Source organism: Prunus dulcis, chromosome 8 (genome assembly GCF_902201215.1).
Source record: "Prunus dulcis chromosome 8, ALMONDv2, whole genome shotgun sequence".
Classification (NCBI taxonomy): domain Eukaryota; kingdom Viridiplantae; phylum Streptophyta; class Magnoliopsida; order Rosales; family Rosaceae; genus Prunus; species Prunus dulcis.
This window is the reverse complement of record NC_047657.1, coordinates 20033470-20050029: the sequence shown is the minus strand read 5'-3', so window position 1 is coordinate 20050029 and position 16560 is coordinate 20033470. Positions and strand designations below refer to the sequence as shown.

Below are 16560 nucleotides of genomic sequence, written 5' to 3'. Positions count from 1 at the left end.
GTTTCCCTCTGTGAATGAGCACCACCAGAATCACAATCTCCTGCAAGGGGGATCACTGAAGTGCTGTCTAGTCGATCATTTCCACCAAAATGTTTTTCACCACTTGAAGTGTCATCATCTTTGAAAAAATCTACACAATTGGATGCAGAAGATTCTGCACGATATACAGATACCATGATACCTGGGAACCCTTTCTCTCGACGGGAAATCATTTCACTTTCGGATACCAAGGATTTTAGTTTTCTAGTGTTCAAACATTCATTGCTTTCAATTTTGAGTTTTGAGCTTCTCAAATCTTCAGCCTCACCCACTCCTTCATCAGGCAAGCATGGGGAAATTGACAGCTGACCTGAAGAAACTAGAGCAAACAAATGAAATAAGTCCCCACATTCTAAATCTTCAGAGAGATCAATCCCCCCTTCCATAAGATCTTTATCCCTTTCGTGGAGCCAATGAGAAAGTTTGGCAGCTCTCTTTCCAGAATCAATTGGAAATGGTGACTTGAAAATATTAGGGAAAAACTGAGGCGAGAGAGATAAAGGTTGACTGTCAGTACCCCCAATCTGCCAAATAAAATTTAATCAGGAATGAAATATATACAACTATAAATTAGATGAACAGGATTATAAGAGGGACATTAAGACAAACAATGCATATTAAGCTATTAAGAAGAAGTGAATAAAAATCTCGTTGGACTAGGCTTGGACTTCAATTCAAGCACTGCAAAGAATGAATGTTCAATCCAATAATCAACAGAAACTAAGATTTACCAAAATTTTGTTATCTCTTAGGTAGTTCAGAGCTGCATAAAGATCACACTTTGAGTAACGCTGTCGAATTTCTGCAACCAGGTTTTGTTCTTCTGGTGCTGTTGTGGTACTCAAGAAGACAAGCTTAAACAGCTCTACAGCCAAAGATTTGTACGCTGGTGTACTAACAACTCCTTCATGCAAAAGTTTAAAGAAGTTGTTATGAAGTTGTTGATAACTTAGTCTTTGTGCAGAAACGCCTCTACTATGATTCTGAATATCCTCATATGGAACAGTTGATACAATTAATTCAGATTCCTTGGGGTCCTGCAAGTGAAAAAGTATTTCAGTAAAAACTAGATGAGCCAGATATTGGCATATACTAGGAAAATAAGGGAAGAAAGTACTCAAATCGTTACAATACAGGTGCAGATGGACTTCAGTGTACATAAACACAAATAACTGGTATATATCGAGAGAGAGAGAGAGAGAGAGAGAGAGAGAGAGAAGTAGGTTTACTAGGCTATATGTTGAATTAATCAAGTATATAGCACATTTAATGAGCTGTTAATACTTGTAAAATTAAGTTGTAGGGATTGGGTAATTACATTTTCTTCAGCATTTGTATTAAGATCTGACCCCTCCTCATAGGTAGATCCATATCTTTTGGTGGCATCCAATCTAGTCATCCTCTGGTAGTGAAGTATCTCATCCAGGGATTTTTTAACATCATTGTTATCAAAATTATCCCATGGTTCTTCCTGAAGACTCCTCCCTTGATTATGGCCACTGATGTTGGGAAAATTCATGTTATAGTCTTCTCCTGTTGAACCTTGCAAAAGTTGTCTGCACTCATCATTGTTTAGTGACCTGTTCTTGGTTTTTTCCAGGAGCTTTGCATATCGCTTACTGAGCATGTTACAGAGCATCATTAGAGATTTTCTAAATTTTCCATTACTATTCTTCAGATATGACATTCTTCTTTTGCAGGTACTAGGAGGTGCTGGAAGGTCAGGAAGTGAAGCCCAACTTATCTGGTGATGATATTTTGCCCCAAGAGTTGCACAGCGTCTTGCATATTGGATAACCAATTGCCTAAAGGAATGATATCAATATAAGTGAAATGCAAATAGTAAAACAAATTGTTGCATGGAAAGAATAAAAGGAATCCTATGTTTCATCAGATACAAAAAAGAGAAATAACCAATGTATTAAATGGAAGGGAAAAATCTGAAATTCCCACTCACGCAGTCTTTGGAAAAATTTGTTACCATGCTTTCATCTTTCCAATGAAAATTTTGTTTTTTTGTACGACCATCATTCAGTCTCCTAAGTCAAGAACACTGATGTGCTAGCATCAGCATACACAAACAGAAAAAAAATAAAATAAAATAAATATAATTGGAATATCCGATAATTCCTTGGCTGATGCTTCTAATATTCTATTGACTGCTAACGTCTAATATGTGATAGAAGCAACCATGACATGTTATCAGATATCAGATTGTTCTCATGGTCAACAATGACATGTTACATATTAGATGCCTTATTGCCCGTACAGATAGCTTTAATGAGATTATACTTATGGCTCTAGGATAATTTTACACATCTTCTTCCCTTACCTGTCAGCCTCCTCAGTCCATGAAAACCTGCTTTGTCGTGTCGGCTTCAACTTTGAAAAAGCACACTTGCTTAAGGTTGAATAACACCCCTCACCATCTTCATTTGGTTCAGGTTCCTGCTCAATTTCTTGATTACCATCCCTCTGGAATGCATGCAAATGTGAGTCATGCTCGCCAGAAGTGTCCAAGAGATTTCGTTCTTCCATTAATTGTTTCTCAGTAACCAGGTAATGTAGCAAGCCTCTGCTCTTTCAACCGTCTAGTTACCTCGTCAACTTCTGTGAACTCTACTGACCTTGCTTCAGAAGTTCTCTTCCTTTTCAGGGAAGCATGTTTACGTTTTTGAGATTGAACTCCATCCCCTTTATCCTGAATCCATTAAGGTGTTGGCATTTATCATAACATGCATGAAGCACCAGAAAGTGGTAATACAGGGGAAAACATGCATTGATCAGAAGGTTTAAATAAATTGCATAAGTACCTCTAATTCAGTGAAGTGAGTTGTGTAATTTAAAATATGGTTTTAATTGCCATTATACACTATTTGTACTAAATATTGAACAAGCCATGAAGCAAACATACAGAAAATGGGGATAATAAGATGACCAGGAAATCCTCAAGGCAATGGATTAGAACAAAAACCTGTAACTGTTTAATTATCCTTTCTTCCCTTATGGAACCATCCACTGTCAAAGACAGACATGGTCTACATGGCTTTAACACAGCAGGTGGTCTTTCTGATGAGGTGTCATTTGTTTCCGTTTCTGTAATCCGGGACAGAGATGCATATGGTTAGATTCAGCAAAAATCACCTAGAAGGGTCAGCACTAATATCTCCATTTTTCATATTCCCAGGTTTAGCAGTATCACCTGTCAAAGTTGAATAGTCACATGTGGAAAGAGTTTGATTTTGATTGAGATTTTCTGATTTATTAAGGAATGCATTGGCTGATTCAGAATTGCATTTCCCCAGTGCCCAAACTCGATATTCTTGGATTTTTTTTGTTTCTTTCTTTCTTCTTAATCATCCCAAACCTAGAGCACATACTTTCAATCAGCTTATCACTCTCTTTCCTGCCAATTCCAAGCCTCTTCGAAACCTGTATATAGCAAATAAATAAATACTTCAAGGAATTTATAGGTGAAATGCAACTTTTTCTCAACGGCAGGAATTTTACCACACAAAGCAAGCTCTAACCAAGCAACGCTAAAATATTTACCAGAATAAATAGTAACAAAGGATTTCACTGGCTAAGACTGACAATAACAGCAAACTACAAAATCTTTTTAATCTTCATCACTTTAAATAAAACATAGCTGCTCAAGAAATTAATGCACTCACATTGGACATAATAATGCCCTCTGAGCCTGCAGCATTAATCAATTCCTGAATTTGATGCTCAATTGGAAGTTCTACAAGCAGATCAGTGGTTTGACATTTCTTTATGAATTTCACCTGCCAAACAATTTTTTTCCCTTTAATTTGATTGAAAAAAAGAAAGAAAAAGTAAGAGCACAAAACAATGACGACTACCAGTAGTCCATCCTATGCTATTAAAGAAAACAATATAACACATCCAAGAAAGAGGAAAACCAGTCCTAAGCAATACCTGCCCAGGATTTTTTGGATCAAAACTCACTGGACAAAACTTTTTCAGCAAACCCAGGAATTGCTCAACCTGTCCAAAATGCAAAAGAGATATCAGGTCATGACCAACAAACTAACACGAAATGTCCTTGTCCTAGACCAGGTTAGAACTTGATTATAATTTATAACAAACAAGGAAAAATTAAGAGCATAACAAGCAATTGAACTGTCATTCAAATTTATCATGAATTTAAATTATGACCCTAACTAACTTTTGCAGTAAACAGAAAGCAATAGTGAACATACTCATCTAAAGCAAGGAAAAATCATATTATAAAAAGGGACTGCAAATTTGTATCTAAGAGAATGTTAAATAAATAAAAAGAATAAAGAAACACGATATTGAACATGGAATCAAGAGAAACGATGTTTGCTTAAAAAGATTATCAGGAAACCTTCTTATTCACTTGAACTTCAAACTTTTTCACAATATCAGCAGCTTCCAATTTGCCACAAATCTGGAAGAAGAATATGCAGGGAACAATACAATGATAAAAATCAGTATAACTTATCAAATTGCTAATACAGAGATTAAGAACAAATACATATTTAATGAAATTTTACCTTCCTCCAAGCTCTATTCCCGGGACGAGTTCCGCTGTAACCTAGATCCTTCTTGATATCCGAAACAAGAACCTTTAACAATAAAATAACATAAACAAATTCAATATAAACTGTAAAAGGAACTAACTTGATAGATCTATCAAAACTTCAACGAAATGTAACCTTCCCATTGGCTTGTTCAAGTTTATCACAGACTGCCTTCATTGCTGATATTAAATAGTCCTTCTTCACAAGCACATCCTCTTTAACCCCTTTTCCAGAAAAACCATCTCCACCTGCAGGAATTTCTTTTGCATTCCCAGAACTCTCCTTAGTCTGTTCTACCTTGGTAATCTCAATTTTTTGTTGAGAGCTTAAATTTTCTGCATAGCGATATAAGTATATCACATTAGTAGTCACACTCAAATTGTTGCTTGATTGCCCTTCATCACCAGCATTCTTTGAAGTAAGAATCCCATCTACCATCTGCCCCTCACTATCTGCATCACTATACTCGTCCAAATCCTTCACAGGTTCCTGTAACAGAAACATTTTCAAAGCGTTAAGCTAGCCAATCAATCATAAATGTGGGAAATGTAAATTTTATAAATGCAAAAAGGCTATACTTGAAAATTTTGATTGAGCACAACTGATTCCAAGGGCCGAGTAGGCTTATTCGCATTGGCATCTGCATTGTTGCCACCTTTCATCTGTATTCATTACACAAGAAATAGTAATTACCAAAAAGAAAGGGAAAAAAGCACATATCCATCGTAAGAAAAGTATACAAATACTTGCATTATTCATAAGGAAGAATAAAAAGAATATGCAAAAGAAACTAACCTTTTTCCATGTGCCTGAAGCAAAAATAGAAACCTCATGTGTTGTCTTCGGACCTGGGTCTTGAACAATATCATCAAAGTTCTGTGAACCACAAGAGATAGAGATGGCATTGTCATGCTCATAGATCAAAAGAGAGGTCTCCAAGAAAGGACAGGAAAAAATTAAGAAGCCTTATTACCTTGAAAAGAGAATCCTTATGATTTTTAGATTCCTTATGAAGTAAGACAGGATTAATGCCGCCATTGTTCTGCAAATCACTACTTCTGTCTTCCCTGATATCAACATTTTCTTTGGGCTCGAAGTCATCTTCACTATCACTATTACCATAATAATTATCTGATCTAATCTTATCATCCGATTGGGTCTTATTACTTGATTCTGGAGCCTCCTTCTTGGATGCATTGAAGACCATTCTACCACTTGGAGGGGCCACTTTTGCATTATCTGCCCCATTTGAATCCTCCAACTGATTTGACCATGACTCATACTCTTGAAGAGCAAGTTTAGCTTCTTCAGCAGCTGCCTCATTCCTTTTTTTCAATCCACGCACCTATGTCAAACAAACAGCTGACTAATGACTTAACAATACAAGGACCAAAAGAATCATGAACGTGACAGGGTCAAGGGAAAGATACAAACAGTAAGTAATGTTTATCTTCCTTACTCAACTGGCCTTCCGAAGATAATTAACATAAGTTCTGAAATAATAAAGCATTTTATTTTCAAACAAAGGATTGAAACAACAATGACATTCATGGTAGTTGTAAATTGCTACTACATTGTTAATATCTGAAACTAACAAGAAAAACCAAAGCTTTACCATAAAAGGTAATGAAAGCACTCCTGATTTAGGCACTTCATCATCTTCATCCAACAAGTTAAGTGTCTTCTCCTTTGCTTTTTCTAACAACTTTGATGCCCTAGCCTGATCTGAACCAGCTGAATATACATCCACATCATCCTCATCACTAGTGTCATCACTGCTACTGCTACTACCATCTTTCATAGAATTCATTTTTCTTGTTAGCAGAGCATGCAGGTGCTGCTGTTCGGCAATCGCAGTACGAGTTCCTTCATCTTGGACATCTATACCACGCTCTTTGATGCGCTTGGTCCACTTGGAGCTACCTTTGTGCCTCAGAGTCATTCGTTCCTGGATCAAGTTGAAAAGAAAAGAATTTACACTTTCTTTTCGCTTGTACAATAAAGAGTGTTTCTTGACTGTCACAAGAAGTACAGTTTGCCTTATGTTTCTGGTTCCCTAGCGTAACCAGAAAAGAGAGAAAAATAAAGTTTCTTGAGGAAGTAATGCACTAAGGAACCAAAACCAGTTAACTACCACCTATATTTGGGGAAAAATCTATCACCTTTGCTCTCTCATACTCTTGCTTCATTGCGAGTTCTTTAGCAGCTTCTAGATCCATTTCACTTTGTGTAGATGATGCCTTCAATCTATCTTTCTTCAACAGACGATGATATGTTTTGGATTTGATCTTTTTTATGTGTTTTGACTTCATTTCATGACGGAAGAGAAGGCTGCGCATTTTGGCCATTCGATTATGGCGGTCCTTTTCATCTTCAGCTGATACCTGTCAGGCAAACCAGAACAAGAAACATACATTCAAGGAATAGATAATTTAATTTGGTGCAAACACAGAACAATTTAGCTACACTATGCACCATACAAGAACAAAAGGCAAAAAGATAGTTACAGCAACATGATAGATTATTGACAACCATACAAAGGATACAAAATACTTAAAAACTAAAGTAACATCAATCTCTGTAATAATCATAACAAGGTGCAACTTAGTTTTGAAGAAGTTAACATGAAGGTTTTATCAACTATCACAATCTCATTTCAATCATGTCATAGAACCTTAGTGTCCAGTCAGACAGTTTAACATCAGTCATTCTATTAGATATGAGTACGATCAGATAAATTAACAATTTTGAAGGCAATAGGAGACAATAAGTTGCCAAAACTCATCTTATAAAACAATATTATTCCATCAAGTGCACTAGTCTATTGTATACATACCTTATTTAATTCAAGAAGCCTTGACCCATCTTTTTGGTGAGCCTCCATAACCTGGTCGTCATAAACTAATGAAGCAATTTTCTTCTCAAATTCTGTTCTGGGTTCAAATTCAGAAGCTATTGCTCCCACAGTTGGAAGAGGAAGAATTGGGTTTTGAGGGCAAAGTTGCAGGTTCTTGATCTTCTCCTTTTGAAGCAACATTTTTGGTTGGATCATTCGCAATCAATCGAACTCTTGATGCGAACCTGAATTAGCATAAAGGTGTCAGAAACTTATCAAACAAAAATATCACACTTAACCAAGATTTCAGTCAAAGTCAATCAATTACAAACTAATTGAATAAATAAACAGAGTTATATAATACCAAAATGCCACTAAGAACAATAGAACTTACAATAGAGAACAGTGTGTCTCATCCACATTTGATTCGGCAGGAGAAACGTTAATGAACATTAGCGTCTTGGCGTTACCACCAAGTGAATCACTCATCAACATCGTCAATTTATCGTTCCTGTAGGGTATGTGTTGATTTCGTTCAGACAAAGCTTTGATAACATCTCCAAGTGCTGAAAGTGATTTATTAATGCTTTGAGCTTCTTTAAGTTCACTGCCTGAAGAGCATGACTTTTTATTTCTTTCCGAACCAGCAAGATCCGCGAAACTTAGCTACACATTAAAGGAAAGACATTATGAGCATAACTTCACATGAAACACTAAACCATGCCTTGAGTGAATGCAAACTAATGTTCATGAACAAATATTCATTCATTTATTCCGGAAAACATTGATATACCTTTCCTCTTCCAACTGATTGAATTTGAAGGTTGGTACTTTCAATGAAAATTGAAAGTATGACATGAGATCTTGAGCTTTCTGCATTCATTTGAGTTCCAGCTATATGTCTTTGTTCTAAGCCGCTTTGAATGACGTTTTTCACTTCATCATATGTTGAAATTGATAGAACCGTTGCATTTTCAACAAAAACCATACCCTAACATCACAAATGAAACATTGAGAGCAAAATTAAAGAAGGTGATAGTAATCAACAAATTAGGCCAAATACCAAAACGAAATATTTAAATAACGTAGAAATTTAAGGACCAGATATGCATAACAACTCAAAACATTCGCCAGTCTTAAAAAAACCACATGGCCCATAGAATTACAAAATATTATAGACCTACATAAACAGATTACCTTCGGATCTTTCTTGACATCCAATTTCAAAGACTTTGAATTTTTTGGTAGGAGAAGGTCCACAAATGTTTCTCGATACAACTCCACCATGTATGCCTGTGCAAAAATATATAAATGAATACCATTATCAAGTCTACGTGACAAAAGAAAATTGATTGGCAACAAATGATCATTATATAGAACCAACAACACATACCTTCAATGAAAATGAGAATTTGTTGCTATCTCGACTCATTATTTTGAAAAGTTCTGCAGTTGCCCGTGGAATGAGTCCAGGATTAGCTTTTGAACCACTAATTGTATATGTTTTTCCAGAACCCGTTTGCCCATATGCAAATATGCACACGTTGTACCCATCTATAGCTGATTGTACCAAATGCTGCATTAAATGGACAACAAAAAGATATAATAAAATTTACATAAGTATATTTCGTTGCAATAAGAAAAATAGATTTCATGAACAATTAAATAGAGGAAAACTTACCCTTGTATCTTCAAACACGTCTTCTTGGCTAGCACTACCATCAAATATCCGATGAAATGAATGTTGTTTAAGTTGACCTCTGTGTGGATGTGCAAGCGTGAACTCATCAACACTTGTAGTAGCACCTCTTTCTTTGTCTGCAATCTCCTTTCCAGTGAAAGGTCTTATTCGACAAAAAACTCTGATCTTGCCCTTCATATCTTGAAAGTATCCAAATGAAAAAAAAAATGTCATTGATAGTGAAAAGATCGAAAAACTTCATACTCAATCAAATATCAAAAGTATTCAAAAGAAATGCCAACCTTCTATAGTATTAAAATAGCGCTTCCTCATGAGTTGTTCCTCTTTGAAAAGCACTTCCAACTCAGCTAATCTAGCCCCTTTCATCCTCAAGATGAGCTCATTCTTTCTATCGATGTCCTGAAATCAACATAAATTCGTTCACAAAATGTTCAAGAGGATAAGCAATCCTAAAAAACAAACAACCCTGCTCTCAAGGTCGAGAAACTATAAGAAACAAGCACAGCAACAAAGCAACCCTAAACCTTAAGAAACATAAGAAATAAAATAAAAAATCTAGTACAGGATTATCATTACCTTTAAGTTACTTTGCAATGAAGCAATCTCAGAGTTCATGATGGCAAGAGTTGAATTAGCAACAGCAAATTCTTGCTGAATTTTTTTCTCTAGAAAATCAATCTGCACAGTTAACATTCACTGAGATATTTGATTTCTCCATTGGGTACCACAAACATAGAAAGAAAAAAAAAGTGTTTTGAAGAAAAGAAAACCCAAAGGCACTACCTTATCGGCTTGACTTTTCACAAGTCCAGAAATCCTTTGCTCAGATAACAATCTTTCACTTAGTTTCCTTATAGTTTCCTCTTTTGCTTCCAACTCCTCATTACGAAGCTTTATCACATCGTTAAGCTTCTGTACCACCTATGTCAGATATCATTCCACTATCAATAAATGAAAAGAAAAACAAAAAGGAAAATAAAAAGAAATGAGAAATAAGAAATGAGTGGATTTATACCTCAACCTGGGTTCCGCCAGCTTCTGTCTCCATTTGGATGGCACCACGTGTTGGAAGAGCAATCGAACTATCTTTAACCTGCATGGAAAGCTAAAATGCATCTAAGTCAAAAAATAATAATAAATGAAGAGGCATTAAAATTGGAATCATAAACATTCTTTACCTCATTAGCTTTCTCAATCTCAACCACTCTCTGCTTCAACAATGCCATTTCACCTTTAAGCTTCTTAATACTGTCCTCTTTTCCTTGCAACTCCAAATTATGAAATTTCTGTACCACCTATGCAAGATATCATTTCACAGCAAACAATTGAAAAGAAAAACAAAAAGGAAAATGGAAAGTAAAGAGTAAGGAGTGGAGTTATACCTCCGACAGATCCTGGTCTCTACTAGTGGCCTCATGTGGACGAACACCAGAGGAAGCACGGTGAGGAGTAGCTGGGTTGTGGCGATAAACGCCAACCAGCACCAACTCCATAGTGGAGGGAAGGACCCGAAAAACAACATGGTCACCAACTAGAAGTTGGTTCTCTCTCACAAACGTGAGCCACTCCCTACCTATAGTTGTTCTACACCGGTGTGCTAATTCATTTTTAATTTCTAGTCGCCACTTTTTACTCCCCCATTCACCCAGACATATTTTCCTACTGATTCTAAGGGTGAACATTCCAAATCTTACAGTACTCAACTTTTTTTTTACATTAGGAGGGGGAGAGAAAAATGGTTCGCAACTTGTACAAAGTTTGTCAAGTTGAATCTTTTGCACAGATGTTTTAGGTATCATCTGCAAGAATAAAAATGAAAAATAAAATTATCATACTTTAAAAAATAAAAATAAAAAATAAAACTAATGTTGCATATGAGTAAGTCTTACCGTGTTGCTTTGTGTGACCGATGTCTTACTCATCACAACCATGAACTGATTATCATCCATGGCTAGATGTTTACTGGCTTCACAACCCACTTCATCAACGTTGTGGAACTCGAAGACGATGATCTACGAGATGAGGTTGAAAGTTAAAACTAATATTTAGAAAATAAGATGCAAAGCTATAGCAACTATTGAAATCCTAATAATAATACAAATTTACAGAGAAACTACCCAAATAATAATAGAAACTTATTATTTGACCAACTAGGTCTTGGTTTGTGACAGGACTTTTGATCACATTCCCAAACCCTAAGTCCCAATCAGACACATACCTGACCGGTGAGTGGTTTAAGGCCTGCTTGTGGTCCATAGAAATGGAAAAACACTATATACTTACAAGTACCCACATCAATCTTATCCTATATAAGGGAATAAAATCCCTGGAAGTTCCAGGCATTCACTTTTATGTAAAGGCTACATGTATATATGGTTGCAGGAGACCAAAAGAACCAACATGGTCATGCTTAACGTTTTATTCCCTCTCTCTCTCTCTCTCTCTCTCTCTTCCCTTGAAAAAAAAGCAGCAACCAAACAAACCAATGAAGTAAAGAGGTTTTGGAATAAAGAAACAAGTAAAATATAGACTAAAAGAAGCATCAAAATTGATGCCTCAACACACACTGTCCTTTTAAGAGCAGTTCCTTCAAATGTCTATATCAAACAAAAGCATCCAACCTGGAATGTCTAATTTTTCTTGGCTCATATAACGTATAATGCATGTCAACTAGTTGGTATTAATTGGTGATTCTTCTACAAAGTACAAAATTACATCAATAAGATTCAATCTGACCTGCACATCAACCCTCCTAATGTTGATGTGCTAATTCCCAAACCCTAAGTCCCAATCACACACATACCTGACCGGTGAGTGGTTTAAGGCCTGCTTGTGGTCCATAGAAAATGAAAAACACTATATACTTACAAGTACCCACATCAATCTTATCCTATATAAGGGAATAAAATACCTGGAAGTTCCAGGCATTCACTTTTATGTAAAGGCTACATGTATATATGGTTGCAGGAGACCAAAAGAACCAACATTGTCCTGCTTAACGTTTTATCTCTCTCTCTCTCTCTCTCTCTCTTCCCTTGAAAAAAAAGCAGCAACCAAACAAACCAATGAAGTAAAGAGGTTTTGGAATAAAGAAACAAGGAATATATAGACTAAAAGAAGCATCAAAATTGATGCCTCAACACACACTGTCCTTTTAAGAGCAGTTCCTTCAAATGTCTATATCAAACAAAAGCATCCAACCTGGAATGTCTAATTTTTCTTGGCTCATATAACGTATAATGCATGTCAACTAGTTGGTATTAATTGGTGATTATTCTACAAAGTACAAAATTACATCAATAAGATTCAATCTGACATGCACATCAACCCTCCTAATGTTGATGTGCTAATTCCCAAACCCTAAGTCCCAATCAGACACATACCTGACCGGTGATGGTTGAGCTTCGTTGTGGGAGAGAGAGCGAGGAGCTGAGGGAGGAAGAGGCAGAACTCGACCCTTGGAGGCGGTGGTGAGAGGAGCTGAGGGAGGGAGAGGTGGATGTCGACCCTTGGAGGTGGTGGTCGGTTACCCGAGGTGTCGTTGACCCTCGTGGTGGGAGAGAGAGAGAGGGACTCTCGGAGGCGGCAGTCAGATGTGTCTTCTTGCGCCCTCGAGCAGCAATCTGATGTGGTGGTGGTCGAAGCATCCTCGGCTCCAGAAATTTCCTGCTGATCTGTACGAACTGCTGCTAATCAAACCTAAATCAATGCCTCTTGATTTGGTCTGTTAATTTCACCCAAAAAAGAAAGTGTTTGCAGTGTTTGCAGTGTTTGCAGATTTGAGAGGGAGACCGTTTCGGCCTTCCGAACAGACGAGCAATGGTGCCCGCGCGATGCTGCGGGTTTTGAAATCGTGTGAAATGCGTATAAAGTAGTAAAAATATGCAGGGAAAATGGTAATATTTATATAAACATGGTGATGTAAATAGTGGTATCATGCTTAGTTTAGCAAGGTTAAGTTACAAAAAATAAACTAATAACATGTTTTATGTGCTACTTGTTATGTGAAAATATTGGGCATATTTTAATAGATCAAGCAGTTATAAAAACATCAAAATATGGGCAACCTTTAGTTGCTCATTGTTCAAAAGAGTTTGGGCAGGTGTTTATATATATGGTACTGGGTGGTGGAAGGGGATCTAGGTCTTGCTAGCTCTGCTGTACAGGTGGCTTACATTCTTTCTACTCCTCTGTACAGGTTTTGACTCTGTTGGCATAAATTTGGAAAATGGCAGGTGTTAGTGTATATAAGTGTGTATAAATGGAAAATTTTGGGTGGGAGCAATAACTATTATGACATAATTAAGTTAAAAAATACAATATGACAAACAACAGTCTAGATACATCAAGCATTGTATTAATCTGATGGACAAAAGTATAAACTCAATCTATTGAATAAATTCAGAACAATTGTGACAATTATTAAATAGTTATAAGAGAATTAAGCCAAAACACTTGAGCTTGAACAGAATCAAATCAAGGGGTGTTGATTTTGTAGCCATAAATATGGTAAATGGTATGCGGTAATGGAGACAAATGAGAAAATTTTGGCGAAGACAATGGCTATTGTTATAGAATTAAGGCCAAATAAACTGCACAAACCAAATTTAAATAACCTATGAACACCTAATGACCTATAAATAGAATAAGATAACCTAACGACCTAATGAGCAAGTTTGTTATAGAATCAAGATAATCTAATGGAGAAGCTATAGAAGCAGTAATAATCTATAAACAGCTATAGGTCATAGAAGTATAATAAAGACAGAAATAACAGGCTACATGTTATAGTTTTTGTTCATTACATTTAAAACATCTAATAAGAATTGTGAATCTTACAATGCACACAATTATCAACTTCACTCAAGCAACACTGAGTGGCAATTCAAATCCACCATGAACCAATTTATAAGTTCAAACATAGAACTCAATCATATGATAAACCATCACACAAAAGGTTTAGTTTCGGTCCAAAAGAGCAATTCGAGGATATGGTTCTTACCTAAAATGCTTTAGTGAAGTTGCAAAATCACCCTTGTCCTCATGAGCAAACCTTTCAACAGCTGAAAAAAGAATGAAAGGAAATTTTCATTGTAATTCTAATCATTGGTGGTGCATTAGTAGACATGGGTGTGGACTCGGACTTGGAGTGGTGAGAGAGGTGTGTTAATAGTATGACTTTGTGAACGAACTTCTATAATCACCAATGTGAAGCCTATGTGTTCACTGGAATTCAGGAACAGATTCAATGGATATAATTGGAGCAATATAATTGAAATTCAATCCTACGTGTGACTAACATAAAAAAACAGATTATAAATGAATACGTATCTATGTATTACTCTAAACTAAAAAACAGATTTAAAGGATATAATTATGATATGAATATGCTTGTTTCACAATGAAAAACAGCAATGGGCCATGATCCAATGTAAAACAGAATGTTCAATTCTTGTTTATTTGAGTGTCTGCACAATCATTACAGCTAATATATTTCAGAACTTATTGTAGAAAATTATTGACCATGGAACTAAAATACTCTAAAACTACATAGAATCCGGTAAATATTTCTGAATACAGAAGCACTATAAGTAAGTACAAAATTAGGCCAACAGAAGAAATGAAACCTCTAATATGAGCCTGAAGCAATGGATGGGGCATAAAGCAAGAATCTGCCACTCAGACAATAAATGAAACCTCTAACATCAAAAACAGATTCAAGAGATGCCAAAAATACGAAAACAGTTCTACAGATGCCACACCAGATTCAACAGATCCAAGAGATGCATAAATACCAAAACAGATTCAACAGATGCCACACTTAGCAAAACAGATTCAACACATGCCACTCATACATTACAATCCTTTTTCGGTTAAACACATATATAGGGGCAGACCTGTTTGACTGTGTAGAATATAGAGGTGAAGACCAATATGTGGGTGAAAATATCTGCTGGTCCAGCCTGCAAGTCATACAGAGAATGGAAAATCATTTCCTGTAATAAAAATAGGGATACTATACACTATAGAAAGAATACCAAATAGGTTTGACAGACTGTAAAATTAGGTTTTATACAATATAGAGGTTGGAGTTGTAAACATCTAAACCATTACAGCAGCAAAATCATTACAAACATTGGCATGCTTACTTTCCCATAACAACAATATTAACTACAACAGATCATCACAGCAGCAGAATCAATTTGGGCAAGGAATCAAAGGATTCAACAGCATGCTCAGAAACCCATCAAAAGCCATTAATCCGTTAAAAAGTTGAGGGGATGAAAACCTAAAGAGAAACGATGGAAGAACTTGCAGATCGAAAATCTCTCAGACGAACGTTGGACAGAGGATGAAAGATGGCTGAACCAACGAAGAGCAGATGAGATGAAAACCAAACGAACTGCGAGATTCGCAAGGGGAAAGAGATAGGAGAATAAGCTATGCAGGCTTACCTTGAAAGTACCCAACCAAGCTGGTTCGAAGCGGACGATATTTCTGTGGAAACGAAACAGTGCGGAGAGTTGGCATCCAAAGAGAGAGGGGCAAAAAGGGAAGAGCAGAAAAGGTTTAGGAGAGGGCATTTTCGGTAATTCACTGTGATGAAAACAAAACAAAACAAAACAGCAAACAACAGTGAAAAGGGGGCATTTCCGTCATTATACTGTGCTTAGCTACAGTGTTTAGTTGCATTGGGTTTTAGTATGTATAGAATTTCTTCCAAGGACGAGTTCAGAATCGAGTCCATGGCCATGGCATTAGCCAATTTAAATTAGACTGAAACGTAAAGAGAAGAGAATAGTATCGGTATCGTATTATCTGAAGCGGGAAGAAAATGAAATCAGTAGGAAACGCACGTGCGAAGATTTGTATAATACTTATTCTTTTCCCAACCCCAGTTCGATTTCCAGTCTGATCACCGAAAAGATTACAGAAGTATATCTTAAAAATCTTCTTGAAGTGGGTCAGGGCAGTGAGCCCCGATGTACCAAAATTTGCATTCTATTTCTAATTGTACTAGCCCTTTGGCACATGCTCTTTTAATTGTTTTTTTATTTTTTTATTTTTAAAATTATAAATTTATTTTATTTTAAAATTAAAAAAAATAATGGGTAATTGTGTTTTATAAAAATACTAGTCTCTTCACATGCACTTCTGCATTTACAAGAGACTTTTTCTAAAAAAAATTTAAATTTATTTTAGAATTAAAAAAGATAATGGATAGTTGTGTTCCATAAAAATATGATTAATTATCTTATTTTTCTTTTAATAAAAAGTGTGAATTTACCATATTATCTTTATTTAATTAATAATTTCAATTTTTAATGTTTGCATTAACCAATAACATTTCCTAGTATATTGAATGTTTTACAATTATCTGCATTTTGCTTTATATATATAGATAACTCATT

General features: G+C 35.9%; 2 protein-coding genes across 2 annotated transcripts; both read right to left on the bottom strand.

Annotated features, from left to right (window-relative positions):
* Positions 1–2582: 2582 nt before the first annotated feature.
* On the bottom strand, positions 2583–7581 carry LOC117638691 (U3 small nucleolar RNA-associated protein 14-like; the record flags this gene model as incomplete). The annotated part of the gene is made up of 14 exons (XM_034373784.1): positions 2583–2740; positions 3014–3135; positions 3242–3471; positions 3714–3827; positions 3982–4050; positions 4415–4477; positions 4584–4655; positions 4746–5099; positions 5189–5272; positions 5406–5486; positions 5584–5955; positions 6226–6558; positions 6773–6994; positions 7447–7581. Coding segments are annotated over 12 exons (2046 nt in total), but the record flags the coding sequence as incomplete, so codon positions are not given.
* A 1-nt stretch (position 7582) lies between these two features.
* Positions 7583–15587, bottom strand: LOC117638690 (kinesin-like protein KIN-14E; the record flags this gene model as incomplete). Its single annotated transcript, XM_034373783.1, has 17 exons — positions 15438–15587; positions 15046–15111; positions 14151–14211; positions 12532–12834; positions 11038–11160; positions 10531–10947; positions 10327–10443; positions 10164–10241; positions 9932–10069; positions 9725–9826; positions 9430–9547; positions 9128–9327; positions 8840–9022; positions 8644–8739; positions 8240–8437; positions 7841–8112; positions 7583–7691 (listed from the first exon to the last, which is right to left on the bottom strand). Coding segments are annotated over exons 4-17 (2415 nt in total), but the record flags the coding sequence as incomplete, so codon positions are not given.
* Between the last annotated feature and the right edge of the window lie 973 nt (positions 15588–16560).